General features: G+C 39.9%; 1 protein-coding gene across 1 annotated transcript in view; it reads right to left on the reverse strand.

The window, feature by feature from the left end:
* The window catches only part of ABCA13 (ATP binding cassette subfamily A member 13), a 594,731-nt gene that overhangs the window by 507,794 nt on the left and 65,859 nt on the right, over window positions 1–21,078 (reverse strand). Inside the window, 3 exon segments of the mRNA XM_007524553.2 lie at window positions 235–431; window positions 1,974–2,138; window positions 6,816–6,949. Of these exon segments, the coding sequence (XP_007524615.1) occupies window positions 235–431; window positions 1,974–2,138; window positions 6,816–6,949 (496 nt within the window).

Here is a 21,078-nt window from a genome sequence, read left to right on the forward strand (position 1 = left end):
TGTGCACAAGGATTCAGGTTCAAGTCCCTGGTCCCCACCTGCAGGGGGAAGCTATACAAGCAGTGAAGCAGGGCTGCAGGTGTCTCTCTGTCTCTCTCCCTCTCTATCTCCCCTGCCCCTCTCAGTTTCTCTCAGTATTTACCTACCAATAAAAAAAATAAAATTTTAAAAACAAATAAATAAAATCAATTGTTTTTGAACCTACCCAATCATTTAAAAATAAATATGTCTTACATCTTTGGAGAGGTATGGTTGCCTTTGGGGTCATCTGATGCCAAACTATCACTCAGAAGGAGAAGACCAGTGTGCAAAATTTCCAGCAACTTCCATGACTGGCTTTCCTCATATTTGTCCATTATAGCCTGCAGACCATGTCCAGTCGCTGCTAGTACCATCTGGACCAGGCTACTCTTTTGCCACTGATGGAACACCTACATAAATTAAAAATTATGACACTCTTTTAAGAAACACTAGCAGACTGGTTTAAAACACAGACAGCCCCCATTGTATGTTGTTGGCATACTAAAGTAGTTTAGCCACTGCAAAAATCAAAGATTGCAAATTATGATACATTCATTCAACTTTGGGATCTAGCCTTTATTTTTCTTTCCTTCTCCCCATTACCATTTCCAAAAGAGAAGGATAACCCATCAAAAGAAGTACTAATAAACAAAGGGATCAGGTAGTGACACACCTGTTGAGTGCACACATTCCCATGCACAAGGACCGGGGTTCAGTCCCTACCTGCAGGGGCAAAGCTTCACAAGTGATGAAGCGGGTCTACAGGTGTCTCTCTTCCTCTCCCTTTCTACCTCCCCCTCCCTTTTCAATTTCTCTCTGTCCTATCAAATAAAAATAAGAAAGGGGCAAAGAAGAAGGAGAAGAAGGAGGAGGAGGAGAAGAAGGGGAAGAGGAAAGAATGAAAGAGAGGAAGGAAGGAAAGGAAGGAAGGAAGGAAGGAAGGAAGGAAGGAAGGAAGGAAGGAAGGAGGGAGGGAGGGAGGGAAGGAAGGAAGGAAGGAAGGAAGGGAGGGAGAAAAATGGTTGCCAGGAGCTATGGATTCACTGCACAAACATTAAGCCCCAGAGATAATCCTGGTGGCAATAAAAAAATAAATAAATAAAATTAAAAAAAGAAGTAAATACATACCTTAGAAACTAAGCTGACAAGTTTGCTATACATAGAGGCATAGGCTTTAAGATGATCAAAATTAATACCATTTTATGTCATGGGCTTGAAGATGATGAATCTAAACTTAAATACTGTAGTATGTCACTGATACTGCATTAGAATTGGGATGCATTGGATCGACCTTCTCGTGGTGCATCCCGTGAGTACCCATTCATTGGGGAAACTGACAATCCTTCCTAGCCGACTGAATCCACATGGACCCCAGTCACTTTCAAAGCCAGCAACAAGCAGCTCCTGACAGCTTTCAACCTGACACTGTTGACTGGCTACGGAAGAAGGGCAAACGCTAGAAGAAGAAACTGCATTAGAACAGATCATTAAAAGTCACCATTGTATGAGAAGCTTCTTTGTATGCTAAATAATTCTCTACTGCCTGTGAGTGTGGATCAACCCAGGAGACGATGTCCCCCTACCACACTGATGTTGAATTTTTTGGTCATCTCACTGCCAGATACATTCAGTGCCACCAAGCAGACAGTCGTAACTACATTTTCTTTAAATTTTTATCACCAGAGTTATTACTGGTATTGGGTGCCACCACAGTTGATGACCATCCCCCTCCCCTTTATTTACTCTTTACTTTTCATTAGAAAGAAAAATGGGGAGGGAGAAAGAAAGACACCTGCTGTACTGTTTCACTGCCCATGAAGCTGTTCCCCTGCAGGTGGGGATGGAGACTTGAACCCAGGTACTTGGTATAGTAGCATGCACTCTGCCCAGTACAATACCACCCAGCCACTGATATGAACACTCTGAAGAGGTGTTCGGATATGGGAAAGTACCTGTCTGTAGACTTGCCACCAACTGACAGCATGGACCAGGTAGCTTTGCGCCTCTGACCACCTGGGATAACATTCACCAAAGTGGCCCTCCCTGTCAGCTTCATCCTCAACCATATGGGACAACAAGGAACACACCATCTGCTCCAATGAACTGACCGTGGGAATCTGGCAACAAAGTAAAAAGCATTCACAAGTCAAGTTTTTTTCTTCTTCTTCTAGAATGATTCTCTTCTGAGAATAATAGCAAGATCTCCCTAAAGTGAGAGCTCTGGCATTTTCTTGGTTGGCATCATAAAAGGTTGATAGTGTCATTTACAATATCTAGGTGAACTGACAGTTTTTAGTATTAAGTATTCCTTAAATATGAGTTTCAGTCAAGGCTTTTGGGAATCAGTTTGCAATCTTTTTTAATTTTTTTTACTTACCATAATGTTTAGCTTATAAAGTAGACACAGTAAGAAAGTAGCAACTAATAATAGAATTATAACAATATGTTGTAATAAAAGTTATGTGAAGGTAGTCTCTCTCAAAAAATATAGTATGTTAATATTATAAGACTGTGGTGGACAGTAGGTAATACGACTACAGAAGGCAAAACCATGGATTTGTGAGACACACAGAAATACACACATATACACATATCCTGTGTCTAATATTTAAGTGGAACCAGAACATCCATTGACTACTATGAAACTTAACTACATGTAGAAATAAACACACCACAAGTGGAAGTACTTAGATAGCAAGTCTGTACCATCCATCAGGAAAAAACATATTAAGTAATGTCATTTTTTTCTTTATTGGGGGGATTAATGGTTTACAGTTAACAATAAAACACAGCAGCTGGTACATGCATATGTAACATTTCTCAGTTTTCCACAGAACACTCTAACCCTCCCACCCGGGTCCTCCTCTGCCATCATGTCCCAGGACCTGAACACTCCCCAGAGTCCTTTACTTAGGTGCAATAGACCAGATCCAGTCCAAGTTCTGCTTTGTGTTTTCCCTTCTGTAAGCAATGTCTTAATGAAAACTTAATATAAATTTTCTGCTCGTATGTTTTATTGATACTGGTAAATTTGCCCTCACAATATAATTGATTTGGAGCATTTCTATTATGGTTGGTAGCATAACAGCAACAAAACATATATACAGTCTTTTTTTTTTTTTCAGGACAATCCTGAAGTGGTAGGAACATCTCCTTCTCAAGGATGATGCTACAGGGAAGATATCAGATATGACTCTTCACTCTCCAAACAAAAGCAAACAGGGGCAAGTCCTGCTTGACTGGCATGTCAGCCGAGAACAGTTGCTTTGCCCAAAACATCTTCTTTTCTCATCAGAGATTAGTAAATCTGGAAAGACTCAAAATGGGGTTTGGGGTGGGGGGTAGGGATGGGGGGTGGCACACCTGGTCGAGTGACATGGAACAATGCACAAGGACTAGAATTCAAGCTCTCAGTCCCCACCTGCAGGGGGAAAACTTTGTAAGTGAGTGGTGAAGCAGTACAGCAGGTGTCTCTCTTTCTCTCTTCCTCTCTATCACTTCTTTCCCTCTCAATTTATGGCTATCTCTAGCCAATAAATAAATAACGATAATTTAAAAATTAACTTAAATAAAAGAAAGAAAAGTAGGGCTTAGATCTGGTGAGCACACTTGCTCTGTAAGACCAAGAACTCTTAGTTTCCAGTGGCAACCATCTGGGCGTTTAGAAAGCTTTCCCCTCAGGATTCCCACCTTTGGTGGTGGGAAGGGTGTTGATGTACACTCCTATTAACTTGTAATCTCATAAATCATGATTTAATTAATATGAGAGGGCGAAAAACTGATTGAATGTCCCAAACCTCTTAATTCACAAACCATAAGCTGAGTTCCTTCAATCTAAGCACTTAAGACTTCAAACGTGCAATCAGACTGAATTTTAACAGTGGTCTCAAATTGTTAATACATTTCTAATAATGACTTGTTCTTTGGAATGTTGGCTCTTCTAAAAGCTAGACCAAGGAGAAGAGAAGTAACAGGTAGTGTTACTTTATAAGACACAGGTATATATAAATAATGTCAAAGGATATAAATTATGGTGATGTAGTGTATGATACAGAAAATATTAACAATGAGATTTTCAAAGTTAACCCAATTGCCAGATAATTTGATTATAGCAGTAACTATTGCCTTCTTAAAACCTAAGACAACAGGAACCTCCCACTTCCTCTGTAAAGCCCTTATTTCCCCCAGTCCTGAAAGCTCAAGGGCGGGACTCACTTTCCTGCATGCTTCTCTCAATTCATACCAAATGATACTGCATCTGCTGATCCCAACCTAATCAATACAACGTGTACCACCTCAGCATGCTTCACTTCAGAATATGTCTGGAGATGTCAGGCATGGAATGTCAACACGTCAGCCTCATTACATGTGTGAGACCTTTCCTTTCTCATTGGATTCTCTAATTCCTTTTGGCTGGCTCACTTCCTAACAAAGCCCCAAAACCTAGATATAGACCAGCTGCCATGATATAGGATATATGTTCACATGTATCCATAAATTAGGGAGATATATATATATACCTGAAAGTAAAAGTGCACAACAGTCTGCAGTGAGTCAATAAATGAAGCAAGTAAAGAGAAAGGCCTAAAAAGGCACCATAAAGTTCTTAGTGAAATAGTCTCTACTTAGACTCAGATACCCTACTCACCTACTTCCTATTACACTTCCCTAAGTCACTCAAAATCTAACTTTATCAAAATAAGAACTACAAAAGCTGAATAAGGGCAAGAGACTGGCATACTTTAATAATGACTCTTTAGTCACTATCAGGCCACCCCATAATCTAGGGCCCTAGTCGGGGAGTCTTGAGATCCCAAACAGACATGATGGGCCTAGACATCGAATAAATCCCTCTCTCCATTGTTACTGGTCATTTCTATCAGGAACAACACAATAGACCCCTTTGTGGGCCCCCATAGGACCTTGCCCTCAATGTGGATCAACAATGATATATAATGCTCCATGCTCCAAAGGAAGGCTGGACAATATACTCTATATTCCACCTGAGAAAGATGGGTCCTGAAACTGGAGGAGACTGGAACATTCCCAATAGTGACCACAGAATGTGAGCTCAGACCTACAGGAATACAGAGGTTACATGGGCTCCAAAGCTGAATATGGGCCCTAGGTCAGATCGATGGGGTTTACTGTCAACAATATTTATACACTTTTCCCATAGTTGGGAGATACTCTCTCCCCTGACCCAGATTTCTAGCCCTTTTTCCAGCCATGATATCATCTCCCCAAACAATGGGTCCACCTGCATATCAGAGGTCAGGCTCAGGAAAAACTAGTAAAGTCACCAGCCCTATGGAATATAACTAAAATAGGCCTACTAGCTAGCTACAGAACGGAGCCCCCAAACCTTCATCTGCAATATTCTTGGCTTTAGGTTCATAATTAGTCAACATTTGGTTCTGCTTTATAGATTAACTCTTTTTTCAGCCACCAGGTTCCAGATGCTACAATAATGCCAACTGGACTTCCCTAGGCAGATGACCTCACCAATGTGTCCTGGAGCCCTGCTTCCACAGAACCCTGCCCCACCAAGGAAAGAGAGACAGAGAGACAGGCTGGGAATATGGATCAATCTGCTAATGCCCATGTTCAGCAGGGAAGTGCCGGGCTAGCGTGGGGGTGCCTCTACTTGGGTGGGTACTCTCTGGGTTGGGGAGAACGTGACCAGAGCCAGCCTGGACTGCTACTCACTCAGGGATGTGAGAGAGATGACCCAGGGACAGAGCTGGTGGTGTTGAGGTGATTTGATTCTTTATTGATCAGAGAGCCAAGGCTTTCAAGAGTCAGACCCAGAAGTGGCAAGTTGGAAATGGAAATAGCTTGACATGGTTTAGAAAGGGGCAGAGAAAGGCAAAAGGGACTGGGAAAGGTAGAAACTTCCTTAGCAACTGTTGCGAGGGTTTTAACTGGTAGAATTAATAATACTCTGCAGGCAGGGAGGGTCTTGAGGGTAGAAAGAAGATAAATCAAAGGAATGGAATGGGTGGGGATCTTTTAGGCAAAACAATGATTATGTAGATAATAAGGGAGCAGGCCATAGTATTAGGAATGCAGGGTGTTTTGTGAGGCAGGGAGTCTGATACGACAAGGCAAACCTTGGGGGGTTGTGTCCCTCCTTGCTTGACCTCTCAGTAGAGAGAGAGAGAGACTGACAGGATAGATGTCCCCTCAAGTCAAGCCCTACCAAGCTCAACCACATACTCACAATTTCCCTAAAGGGAAGCAATTACAGAAGCCAGACCTTCCACCTTCTGCATTCCATAATGACCCTGGGTCCATATTCCCAGAAGGTAAAAGAATAGAAAAGCTATCAAGGGAGGGGATGGGATATGGAATTCTGGTGGGAACTGTGTGGAGTTGTACTCTTCTTATCCTATGGGTTTTGTCAGTGTTTCTTTTTTATAAATAAAAAATTATTTTAAAAAGGGGGGGGGAAGAAAGCCTTCCCTTCATACATCCATCCCTCCTGATTCTATCTGCACCTTTGCAGGAGTGTGGCCTGGCTTTCCAGACTTCGCTGCCTCATCTGACCTGGGTTTTCCCACTAATGCTGCCAAGGACAGCGAAGTACCCTATTGCTTTCATGCTGTATTTTTAGGCTAGAGTAGAATAGCAATGTAATATGAAAGGGACACTTCTAGAAAAGCCAGATGCTGCAGGGGGTTACCATGTCCCAAGAGCTCAGATGTCCACCCTCTCCCTCCACCACTCACCCTACCCAGGAGAACAGTTTACAGGACAAACTCCAAGTGTGAGACACAGTCAAGCATACATACCTCCTGTAGTTTCATTGAGTAATTCATAATTTGTTCTGCATGGAGGTTGTCAAGGCCAAATTGAGACACCAGGTCAGCTTGAACCTTCTGTGGATCCCATACCATATTGTACAGGGACAGGTTGTATCCTGACTCTACAACAGAGCAATGATTTACACAGTCAGTTGTTTCAATATTGTGACACATCTAAAGTAATTTAGGAAATGGTGTCTTCTGCACTTTGAAAGGTCAAGCAGATAAAAAAAACAAGTATCCAACAGGAAAAACAAAATGTAGCACAGTGAAATGACCTACATTGTCAGCACAAATGACTGCTATCTGTCTCTCTTTCTGTCTGTCTGTCTGGGACATCTGGCAACCTAACTCAAGGACTTTACCAAAATCAAATTATTGTATTCGATAATCTCACTTCATAAAAAAAAACCATCATAAGAAACTTAATCAGCTGCATGAATCAAAAGTCACATACAACAATGTCTCTGGACTAATTTTACACTGATGAAATATTGAAAAGCCCGTTAGCCATCTAGCATGGAAATAAAAGACAAAGTATGATATGTAGTATATTCCTAGCAAAAAATATAGCATAAACAATTTCCAAAAATTATTTAAAGTCATAAAAAATGGCTCCCCCAGCTGAGTTAATCAAGATTGACAATTCCAAAGTTATCCAAATAACCTAGCAACAGCATCCAAAAGGGGCATATTCAAAGTATAGTCCAAGCCCTCCTATAGTACGGCAAAATCTCCCATTAGTGTGATGGGGCAACTACAGACTTAAAGTCATCTAAGCTTCAAGGAGAATTGCCATGTTAAAAACCCAGTGAGTACACTACTTCAGACTCTGGTGAACAATCTCCTGCTGGCTCCCTTCACAGGTCAGGCAGCACAAAGTTACTTTCTCATGCATGAACCTTGAGTCAATATTCTGGGTCTACAGAAAAGACACAAGTCTGCCATTTCCATAATGGAGCTGAATTTAAGGAAGATGCTTCCCCTCTTTAACTATGGTGAATAATGCTGCTGTAAACATAAAGATCATATGTCTCTTTGAAATAGTGTTTATATATCCTCTGGATAAATGCTTAAGGGCATTGCTGGTAATTCCATTTTTATTTGTTTACAGTCTCTCCATAGAGTCTTCCAAAGAGGCTGCATCAGCTTGTATTCATTTCCACCAGCAGTGAAGCAGAGTCCCTTTCTCTCCACAACATTGCCAATAAGGTGGAATACCAGTGTAGTTTATTTCTCTAATGGTAAATGAAATGGAACATCTTTTCATGTCTGTGGACCATGTGTATCTCTACTTTTTAATATATATTTATTCTGAAAGAAATAGAAGTAGGGGGTTCTATAGGAGGCAGGATTATGGAGCAGCAGCAGCTGTGTTTCTCTCCTCTCTTCTCCTGGGTCAACTAGGAATACCAAAGAAGATAATCTGGGATCACAACAAAACGGGACTAGAATAACTTCAGGAATGCAAAACATCACCAGAAAGTGCAAGTACACATGGCTCACGGACAGAGAGGAGCCTAGGGAGAAATTAAGTGGCTGTTGAAAGTCTGTCAGTTGGGAGTTGGGTGGTTAGCGCAGCGTGTTAAGCGCATGTGGCATAAAGCGCAATGACCAGCAGAAGGATCCTGGTTCGAGCCCCCAGATCCCCACCTGCAGGGGAGCCATTTCACAGGCAGTGAAGCAGGTCTGCAGGTGTCTGTCTTTCTCTCCCCCTCTCTGTCTTCCCCTCCTCTCTCCATTTCTCTCTGTCCTATCCAACAACAACAAGAATAACTACAAAAATAAAACAACAAGGGCAACAAAAGGGAATAAATAAATAAATAAATAAATAAATAAACATTAAAAAAAAGTCTGTCAGTTTACCAGTTGAGACATCACACTGAGTCTGTTTCACCAACAAAAAGACACCTGAAGAGAGAAGAAGAATCCCCTCAGACTGAACAAATGCAACTGTGAGTATCCATTGCTACTGACCTCAGAAGCGGCAGAAACAGGGGGAGGCCCTGTGCTGACACCAGGGAACAAAGAACTAACCAGGAAACTCAGGAGAAGATCTATACCTCCAAGGCCTAGGGGGAGGGCAGTGAGAGTCTCTTTGCATAACCACTGGATTATCTCAGCCCCACCCTGTTTTATTTCTTGGTCAGGAGTCAGTGATTAATATAAGAAGCCTACTTATAGTTTAAAAACCCTCAGGTTCCCATAGCCTACAGGGAATAAAAAGAACAAAAGAAGCTTTTAAGACAGTGTGCTCCAATAAAGGGATTAAAATAATATTGAAACAACTGTCAATTTCCACAACTTCGAACACTTTATTACCTTACTTAGACACAAGTCAATTCAGGCAAGAGTGATCAATAATTTGAAAAGTACTAGAGAGGGACCTCATAACATACAATATAAAATGGTTAAAGCAACAAGAGGAATATTGGAGAAATGAACCAGAACAAGAATGCAGCTAAAATCCCCACAAGGTTGAAACACAAAATAATGAGGTCAACATCCAAACGCTTGTTAAGGAAATAGTCACAGGAGTGAGTAAAGAGTTTAAAAGAATTATCATCAGAAATGCAAAAACAATGAATGAGACCCTGGAAGAAAATACTAATTATCTCAAGGTTATTAGAGAGCTGAAAGTTTAATAGCTGAGCTAAGAACACAACTAGCTGAACAAGCTAAAACAGTATCAGAACAGGGTAACAAAATAGATGAACTCCAGAAAACAGTAGAGGGGAGAGAGAACAGAAAAAATTAAGCTGAAGAAAGAAATAGCAAGATTGAAGACAAATTAGAGACAACTACAAAAGAAGTAAGAGGGGAATCAGGTGGTAGTGCAGCAGGATACATGCAGGTAGCACAAAGACCAAGGACCTGCATAAAGATCCCTGTTCAAGCCCCCGGATGACCATATGCAGGGGAGTTGCTTCACAAGCAGTGAATAAATAAATAAATAAATCTCAAAAAGAGATTAAGAGATACTGAAAACAACAAAAGAGACCTGTTGGCTTACCAGACGAAGAAAGAGAGGGAGAGGAAGAAAGCATTCTTCAGGACATAACAGCTAAAAACTTCTCTAGTCTAGACAACATCAAAAACAATGGTTCAAGAAGCCCAGAGGATACCAAACAGAATTAATCCAGACATAAAGACACATCATATTTAAAATGGAAAGGAATAAGGATAAATAAAGTATCCAGAAGGCTGCAAGAGAAAAACAAAGAGTCACCTACAGAGGAAAACCCATAAGATTAGCAGCAGACTTCTCCACACAAACACTACAGGCCAGAAGAGAATGGCAAGATATCTATCGAGTGCTCAATGAGAAAGGCTTTCAATCAAGACTACTTTTTCCTACTAGACTGTCATTCAGACTAGATGGAGGCATAAAAACATTCTCACACAAACAACAGTTGAAAGAATGAACTATCACTAAGCCTACCCTAAAAGAAGTTCTGAAAGGTCTTCTATAAACAGTCAGACCACAATAAATATGCCACAGATCAGAACACTCTAAAAATACACAAGAATGACGTTAAAATATCTTCAATCTTTGATATCAATAGATGTCAATGGCCGGAATTCACCTATTAAAAGGCACAGAGTAGGACGATGGAACAGGAAACACAACTCAACTATATGCTGTCTACAGGAAACCCACCTAACTCAATAAGACAAACACAGACTCAAAGTGAAAGGATAGAAAACTATCATACAAGCAATGGCCCACAAAAAAATGGCAGGGACAGCTATCCTCATATCTGACACAATAGACTTTAAAATAAATAAATTTAAAAAGATAGGGATGGACATTACTTAATGCTAGAGTATCAGTCAATCAAGAGGACTTAACAATTATTAACATCTATGCACCCAATGAGAAGCCACCTAAATACATCAAACATCTACTGAAAGAGCTACAGGAATTTATTAACAGCAACTCAGTCATAGTAGGGGATTTCAACACCCACTCTCTCAACTTGACAGGTCATATAGGAAGAAAATCAATAAAGATGATAAATAAATCAATAAAGATAGCAAATGACAAGATTGATAAACTAGAACAATTGGAAATTTTCAGTCATTCATCCAAAGAAACTGGAATGCACATTCTACTCAAGTCCACATGGCTCATTCTCAAGGACAGACCATATGTTAGGCAACAAAGACATCATCAGCAAATTCAAAAGCATTGAAATCATCCCAAGCATCTTCTCAGACCACAGTGGAATTAAACCAACACTTAACAATCAACAAAAGATTAGTAATAGTCCCAAAATGCAGAAGCTCGACAGTACACTTCTTAACAACCTCTGGGTCAAAGAGGAAATCAAGGAAGAAATCAAAATGTTTCAAGAGTTCAATTAAAAAGAAGACATAAGCTACCAAAATATTTGGGACACAGCTAAGGCAATACTAAGAGGGAAGTTCATAGCCATATAAGCACACATTAGGAAATAAGAAAAAGCACAAATAAACAGCCTGATTGCACATCTTAAAGACCTAGAAGAAGAACAACAAAGGAACCCTAAAGCAACCTGAAGGACAGAAATAACTAAAGTTATGGCAGAAATAACATCGAAATAAGAAAAGCATTCAAAAGTTGGACGAAAGTAAATGTTGGTACTTAAAAAGAGTTAACATAATTGACAAACCTTTAGCCAGATTCACAAAACAAAAAAGGGAGAAGACCCAAATAAATCAGATCATAAATGAAAAAGGAGATATCACAATAGACACCACAGAAATTCAGCGTATCATGTGAGGCCTCTATGAACAACTATCTGCCACCACGCTAGAGAACCTGGAAGAAATGGATGATTTCCTAGATACCTATGAACTACCAAAATTAAGTAAAGAGGAAATAGATAATATGAAGAGGCCCATCACAGCTAACGAAATTGAAACAGTTATCAAAACCTTCCCAAGAATAAAAGTCCTAGACTGGATGATTTTACAAATGAATTCAACAAAACCATCAAAGAACTAATAACTCTATTTTTTAGATTTTATTTATTTATTAATGATAAAGCTAGGAGGAGAGAGAAAGAACCAGACATCACTCTGGTACATGTGCTGCCAGGGATTGAACTCAGGACTTCATGCTTGAGAGTCCAATGCTTTATCCAATACACCATCTCCTGGACCACACATACCTCTACTTTTAAAAGTCTTCCAGAAGACTGAAGACACTGGAATACTCCCATCCAGCTTCTAGGAGGCCAACATCACTTTGATACCAAAAGCAGACAGGGACACAACCAAAAAAGAAAACTACAGACCAATATCTCTGATGAACATAGATGCTAAAATATTGAACAAATTCTAGCCAACTAAATACAACAGTATATTAAAAAGATTGGTCATCATGATCAAGTGGGGTTTATCCCAGGGATGCAAGGTTGGTTTAATATACATAAATTAATCAACGTGACCCACCACATCAACAAAAGCAAGGCCAAAAACCACATGTTCATATCAATAGATGCAGAGAAAGCCTTTGACAAAATTCAACATCCCTTTATGATCAAAACACTACAAAAAATGGGAATAGATGGAAAAGTCCTCAAGATAGTGGAGTCTATATATAGCAAACCTACAGCCAACATTATACTCAATGGTGAAAAACTAGAAGCATTTCCCCTCATATCAGGTACTAGACAGGGCTTCCCATTATCACCATTACTATTCAACATAATGTTGGAAGTTCTTACCATAGCAATCAGGCAGGAGCAAGGAATTAAAGGCATACAGATTGGAAGACAAGAAGTCAAACTCTCCCTATTTGCAGAAAGAAAAACCTAAGGAATCCAGAAAGAAGCTTTTGGAAATTGTCAGGCAATACAGTAAGGAGTCAGGCTACAAAATTAACATTCAAAAGTCAGTGGCATTCCTCTATGCAAACACTAAGGTAGAAGAAGACGAAATCCAGAAATCAATTCCTTTTACTATAGCAACTAAAACAATAAAATATCTAGGAATAAACCTAACCAAAAAAGTGAAAGGCTTATATACTGAAAATTATGAGTCATGACTCAAGGAAATTGAAAAAAGACACAAAGAAGTGGAAAGATATTCCATGTTCACAGGTAGGAAGAATTAACATCATCAAAATGAATATACTACCCAGAGCCATATACAAATTTAATGCTATCGCCATCAATATCCCAACCAGAATTTTAGGAGAATACAACAAATGCTACAAATGTTTATCTGGAACCAGAAAATACCTAACTGCCAAACCAATCTTGAGAAGAAAGAAAAGAACTGGAGGCATCACAGTCCCAGATCTCAAATTGTATTATAAGGCCATTGTCATCAAAACTGCTTGGTACTGGAACATAGACACACTGACCAGTGAAACAGAATTGAGAGCCCAGAAGTAAGCCCCCACACCTATGGACATCTAATCTTTGACAAAAGTGCCCAGATTATTAAATGGGGAAAGCAGAGTCTCTTCAACAAATGGTGTTGGAAAAAATGGGTTGAAACATGTAGAAGAATGAAACTGAACTACTATATTTCACCAAATACAAAAGTAAAATTCCAAGTGGATCAAGGACTTGAATGTTAGACAACAAACTATCAGATACATAGAGGAAAATATTGGCAGAACTTTTTCCACATAAATTTTAAAGACATCTTCAATGAAATTAATTCAATTACAAAGAAGACTAAACCTATGGGACTAAATCAAATTAAAAAGCTTCTGCACAGCAAAAAAAAAAAAAAACAATACCCAAACCAAGAGACCACTAGCAGAATGGGGGAAGATCTTTACATGCCATACATCAGATAAGAGTTTAATAACCAGAATATACAAAGAGCTTGCCAAACTCAATCACAAGAAAACAAATAACCCCATCCAAAAATGAGGGGAGGACATGGACAGAATATTTAAGAAGAGATACAAAAGGCCAAGAAACACATGAAAAAAATGCTCCAATCTTTGATTGTCAGAGAAATGCAAATAAAGAGAACAATGAGATACCATTTCACTCCTGTAACAATGTCATACATCAGAAATGGTAGAAGTAGCAAATGCTGGAGAGGCTGTGGGGTCAAAGGAACACTCATGCACTGCTGGTGGGAATGTAAATTGATCCAACCTCTATGGAGAACTGTCTGAAGAACTTTCAGAATACTAGAAATGGACCTATCCTATGATCCTGCAATTCCTCTCCTGGGGATATATCCTAAGAAACCCAACACTTCCATCCAAAAAGATCTGTGTACACCTATGTTCTTATAGCACAATTTGTAATAGCCAAAACCTGGAAGCAACCCAGGTGTCCAACACAGATGAGTGGCTGAGCAAGTTGTAGTCTATATACACAATGGAACAACTCAGCTATTAAAAACAGTGACTTCACCGTTTTTAGCAGATCTTCTATGGACCTTGAAAAAATCATGTTAAGTGAAATAAGTCAGAAACAGAAGGATGAATATAGGATGATCTCACTCTCAGGCAGAAGTTGAAAAACAAGATCAGAAGAGAAAACACAAGTAGAACCTGAACTGGAATTGGCGTATTGCACCAATGTAAATGACTCTGGGATGGGGAGGGGGCAGGGTTCTGGTCCTGTAACATGATGGCAGAGGACCTAGCGGGGGTTGTATTGTTATATGGAAAACTGGGAAATGTTATGCATGTACAAACTATTGTATTTACTGTCGAATGTAAAACATTAATTCCCCAATAAATAAATTTAAAATTTTTTTAATTAAAATTAAATTAGCCTACTGGAAAAGGAAGCTGACTGCTGATCGCATGTCTTCCCACTTCTTGTGTATAGACCCTCCCTGAGCTGAATCACCAGCAGCAGGAGGAACTGGGGGTTGAATTAGGAGTGATGACATATATCACCACATTCTTTCCTGTGTCTACTCCACCACACACACACACACACACACACACACACACCTGACACAGAAGCATCTTAATAAAGCACAGATAAGATGTTCCTGCTCCGGTGGCATTTTGTAAGCTATTCTAGGAATTCTTTCTGCGCTACCTGCTGCCATTACCCCTCTGTTCCCATATACACTGAGGCATTCCCAACACCCAAAGCTGTGGGTAAACCCAGGAATCTCAAGCATACAGGTTCTCTTACTGGCGATCACTAGGGTGCTCAATTTGATGAATTCACACTCACTTGTCAGAATTTCTCCTTATATTTTTCTTCTTACTCAGATTCTTACTCTGTGATCTTTTACTTTCATTACAAACACATCTCTCCCCTTTATAAACCTTAACTTACCTAACAGCAAGAACCCTGTCTTGTTCACTTATTTATTATCCACACTGTACAAGACAGTGGCTGACACACAGAAAATACTCATTAAGTGTTAGTGAATGAGAAAGTAAGTAAATGAATAAATGAGGTACAGGGGAGTAGAAAGCATAATGGTTATGCAAAGACATTTTCATGCCTGAGGCTCCAAAGTCCCAGGTTCAGTCCCCTCACAGCCACAAACTGAAGCTGAGCAGTGCTTTAGTAAAAAATAAACATTTTTTTTAATGTTTATTAAAACATTAAAACATTAAAACACCAGCAGTACAGAAGGGTTCCTTTATCCTCACAGCCTCTCCAGCATTTATGCTGCTGTCCTTTTTGATATATGCCAGCAGGAACCTCCCACTTCCTTTATAGAGCCTATATTTCCACAGTACTGGAAGCTGTAGACTGATGCTCACTTTCCTGCATGCTTCTCTCAATTCATACCAAATGATATCACATCTTCTAATCCCAACCTCGATATGCTTCACTTCAGACTGCATTCAGAGACGTCAGGCCCTTTGGAATATAACTAAAATATGCCTACTAGCTATCTAAAAATGGAGACACCCCCCAACTCTTCATCTGCAGTATTTCAGCCCTTAGGTCCATGATTGGTCAACAATCTGTGTGGTTTTGTATGTTACTCTCTTGTCAACCACCAGGTTCAAGGATGCTAGCATCACGACGAACAGACTTCCCTGGACAGGCAACCTCACCAAAGTGTCCTGGAGCTCTGCTTCCCCAGAGCCTTTCCCCACTATGGAAAGAGAGACACAGACTAGGAATATGGATCAACCTGTCAATGCCCATGTTCAGTGGGGAAGCAACTACAGAAGCCAGACCTTCAACCTTCTATATCCTACAATGTAGGATAATTGTGAAAGCATGGTAAGAGCATAGGGGACCTCCCATCATAAAGATGGAGGTCTGAAAAGACACCCCATCTGTACACCTCTCTGTTTCAGGGGTCAAGCATGGAGGGAAAAGCTTTTCTGACTCAATTTCCTCTTGTCAGTCTCCCAGGCTTCACAAAGGCCAACACCCCCTAACACTTAACTCATTCCCTTGTTACAAACCAAATGGTTGCCTGCTTAAAGTTCACTCTAAGTTCACCATCTTTGATCACATACAAACTATACTCCATCATCCTGCCTTGTTAGTAGTATAATAGTAAGGCCCACATCCTATTTCCTCGTTCTTTGATCACTACTCCTTGTACCAATATTCTGCCTTTCTCTGTTTACCTCTCCCTTGCTGGTATAATTAACATTTTTTTCTAAATACCTTTAGTTAATTAACACTCTTGCTCCATAGCCACTAATAATCCTGAACTCTCCTCTACCCATATAAATTCTCTTCATTCCTTAGATCCTTCACCATGAGGGTTCTGACCTTTAAAAACCCACCATGATTGTCACATGTGAAAAAATGTTCTTTGTTCCATTCTGCTATTTAAATCCTGTCTCCTATACAATAAAGTGGATTTGTTAGTAGCTGAATAATCCCTTGATCCACTGTCTGTTGTGTAGCCACTAGCGGTAGCAGGAGAAATCAGTCCGGCTTACGCTGCCATGAGGCCACCCACGCGAGTGCCAGCACCACAGTGACCTTGGGTCCATACTCCCAGAGGGTTAAAGAATGGGAAAGCTATCAGGGGAGGGGAGGGGATATAGAATTCTGGTGGTGGGAATTGTGTGAAGTTGTACCCCTCTTATCCTATGGTTTAGTCAATGTTTCCTTTTTATTAAAAAAAAAAAAATTTAAAAAGAGAGATTGATCATCAGGGAAATAATTAAAAGGAAAAAATGTCCAAGAAAAGTTGATAGTTCAAGAAATAATACTATGTATGACACAAATTGTAGAATGGTTTCCAGGGACTGGTGGTATAGAAAATTGGGAGACATTGATCAAGGTTACAAACTTTCAGATATAAGATAAATAGTTTCTGGAACTCTAACATACAACAAAGTAACTAAAGATAGTAAGTGTGTATTGTAGATGCACAGCTCAGGGAATCTGTTACTATTCCATTGTCAAGCATTATCAATAGCAACAATAAAGAGGCAAACACGAGGTTGCAGATGTGTTCATCAATTGAATGGCAGTCACTATTTTATAATGCACACAAAGATCACACCATCATGTTGTACACTGTCAAGTACATACAATTAATAGTCTGAACTTTGACTCAGACACCCAAGCACAGATAAGTTGTGGTATATGTGCACAATGGAATAGTACTCAGCTATTAAAAACTATAAGGTCATTTTCTTTGCCTCATCTTGGATGAAGTTGAAGAAGTCATGTTAAGTGAGAAAGACCAAAAAGAGGACAAATAACAGATGATATCACTTATAAGTGGAATTAAGAATTAAGAAAAGAAAGGGAATACATACAGTGAAACTTGGACTTGGTGTGGGGGATTATACCAAAAACAGAAGACTTTGGAGATGGAAGGGAAGGGAGAGGGTGAAGGGGGTCCTGGTTCATGATGGTGGAAAAGGATCTAAGTTGGAGGTGAATGTTTTGTAGAGACTTAAAGGGGAGATCAGAAATTGTCTCCATGTGTCAACAACTATACTATAAATCGTTAACCTCCCACAATAAAATTATTTTAAAAGATATAAATAGACCCCCACATCTATGGACATCTAATTTTTATAATGGGGCCCAAACTATTAAATGGAGAAAGGAGAGTCTCTTCAGTAAATGGTTCAGGGAAAATTGGGTTGAAACATGCTGACGAATGAAACTGAACCACTATATCTCACCAGAAACAAAAGTTAACTCCAAATGGAACAAGGAACTGGATGTTAGACCAGAAACTAGCAAATACTTAGAGGAAAATATTGGTGGAACTCTTTCCCATCTAGATCTCAAGAGCATTTTGATGATACAGACCTAATTACAAGAAAGACTACAACAAAAATAAACCAGTGGGACTACATCAAATTGAAAAGCTTCTGCAAAGCAAAAGATACCATCACCCAAAGAGACTCCTCACAGAATGGGAGATCTTCACATGTCATACACCAGACAAGAGGGTAATAAAATATATAAAGAGCTCACCAAGCTTAGCAACAGAAAAGTAAATGATCCAATTCAAAAGTAGGGAGAGGATATGAACAGAATATTCACTACAGGAGAGATACAAAAGGCCAACAAACATATGAAGAATTGCTCCAAGTCACTGGTTGTCAGAGATGCAAATAAAGACAACAATGAGATACTACCTCACCCCTGTGAGAATGTCATACATCAGAAATGACAGCAGCAGCAACTGATGCTGGACCCTCTTACACTTCTGGTGGGAATGTAAATTAATTCAACCCCTGTGGAGAGCAGTCTGTGGAGAACCCTCACAAGGCTAGAAATGGATCTTCTTTATGACCCAGTAATTCCTCTCCTAGGGATATATCCTAAAGAGTTAAACACACCCATCCAAAAAGTTGTGAGTACATCTATGTTCATAGCAGCACAATTCGTAACAGACAAAACCTGGAAACAACCCAGGTATCCAGCAACAGATGAGTGGCTGAGAAAATTGTGGTATATATACAGGATGGAATACTCACCTATTAAGAATAATTAATCCTGAACCTTAAGACAGCAGGAACCTCACATCTCCACTATAGAGCCTCTACTTTCCCCAGTCCTAGAACCATTGGATAGGTTTCCCGTTTGCCTCTCCCAATCCATATCAAATAATATTGCATCTGCCGATCACAACCTAACCAACACAACGATTGCCACCTCAACATGCTTCACTTCAGACTGTGTCCAGAGACTACACGTGTGGAATGACAACCCTTCAGCTTCATTACTCAGGTGAGACCTTTCCTTTCACAGTATACTCTAATTCCATCTCAGGTGGTTCACTTTCTAACAAAGTCCCATAACCTAGATATACACCAGTTTCTGTGAGAGAGAGCATATGTTCACATGTATCCATAGACTACTGCAAAATATATACCTGAAAGCAGAAGTACACTAGAGTTTGCAGTGAGTATCCCCCTAACACTTCCTCTCCACTATTCCAAGCTTTGGGTCCATGATTGCTCAACAACTTGTTTGGCTTCGTATGTTAACTCTCTTTTCAGTCACCAGGTTCCAGATGTCATCAGGATGCCGGCCAGGCTTCCCTGGACTGAAGACCCCACCAATGTGTCCTGGAGCTCCACTTCCCCAGAGACCCACCCTACTAGGGAAAGAGAGAGGCAGACTGGAAATATGGACCGACCAGTCAACGCCCATGTTCAGCGGGGAAGCAATTACAGAAGCCAGACCTTCTACCTTCTGCAACCCACAATGACCCTGGGTCCATGCTCCCAGAGGGATAGAGAATGGGAAAGCTATCAGGGGAGGGGGTGGGATATGGAGAATGGGTGGTGGGAATTGTGTGGAATTGTACCCCTCCTACCCTATGGTTTTATTAATTAATACTTTCTTAAATAAAAAAAGAATAATTAATCCACCTTCTTTGACCTATCTTGGATGGAGCTAGAAGGACTTATGTTAAGTAAATAAGCCAGAAAGAGAAAGATGAGCATGGGATGATCCCACTCATAAACAGAAGTTGAGAAAGAAGAACAGAAAGGGAAATGCAACTCAACACAGAATTTTAATGTTTGGAGTATTGCATCAAAGTAAAAAACTTGGGGTAAGGGCTAAATTTTCAGCTCCACTGTAGGGAAGTGGGAGTACAGAGACAGATCCTGAGTGGTGGGAATGGTGTTAATATGTAATCCTATTAACTTACAGTTTTATGAGTCATTATTTAAACGATATGAGAGGGGAAAATATGTTGAATGTCTCCAGCTTTTTAATGTGTTGACTTCAGTTCTGAGTATATATTCCTTCAATATAAGCACTTAAAGTTTCAAATTAGTGAGCTGATTGAATTTCAACACTGGGCTTGAATTGTTAATGCATTATTAATAATAACTTTTTCTGAAATACTAAATGACCTATATATCTTAGATCAGGGGGACCAAAAGCAATCAGTCTTGTTAGTATATGAAATATAGTTATTTGTAAATAACAAACCATGGTAAGGTCTTATATGGAACCTCTGGGGCTTTGTTCATTTTCCTTCATGCTTTTTTTAAAATTTTTATTTATAAAATGGAAACAATGACAAGACCATAGGATAAGAGGGGTACAATTCCACAAAATTCCCACCACTAGAACTCTGCATCCCAAACCCTCCCCTGTTCGCCCCCCTATTCTTTAACGCTCTGGGAGTATGGACCCAGGTCCACCTTCATGCTTCTTTTGACCCATTCCATTTTATACTATATCTGCTGATCTCAACCAAATCAATGCAACTGTTGTCATCATGACATGTTTCACTTCAGACTATGTCCAGAGATGCCAGGCCAGGAATGTCAACCCTCCAGCTCCATTACTTGGGTGAGCCCTTTTGCTAGCTAATAGGATTCCTTAATTCTATCTCAGGTGGCACACCTCCTGGCAGAGTTGTAGAACCTAGATATAGACCAGGACACATGAGATAGAGCACATGTGCACTCGTATGCATAAGTAAGGGGAAAATATATACCTTAAAGTAAAAATGCCCAATAATCTACAATTACCAATAAGTACAACAAATAGAAAGACCTAAAAAAGACAATATAAAGTATTAATCAAATAGTTTCTACTTAGACCTAAATACCCGCCTCGCCTACTTCCTATTTCACTTAGCTCTCTTACTCTAAGCTTAGCCCTGTCAGATAAAATAAGGATTACAAAATCTAGATAAGGGCAAGAGAACACCCCATTTTAATGATGGCCCTTTTGGTCACTACCAGGTCATTCCATCATCCAAGGCCCAAGTCAGGGAATCCTGAGATTCCCACACAGGTATGAAGAGCCTAGACCTCTAAGAGATCCCTCTCTCCACCATCACTGGTCACCTTCATCAGGAACAATATCATAAACCCTCTTGAGGGCTTCTACAGGACCTTGCC

The sequence above is a fragment of the Erinaceus europaeus genome, chromosome 14 (genome assembly GCF_950295315.1).
Source record: "Erinaceus europaeus chromosome 14, mEriEur2.1, whole genome shotgun sequence".
Classification (NCBI taxonomy): Eukaryota; Metazoa; Chordata; class Mammalia; order Eulipotyphla; family Erinaceidae; genus Erinaceus; species Erinaceus europaeus.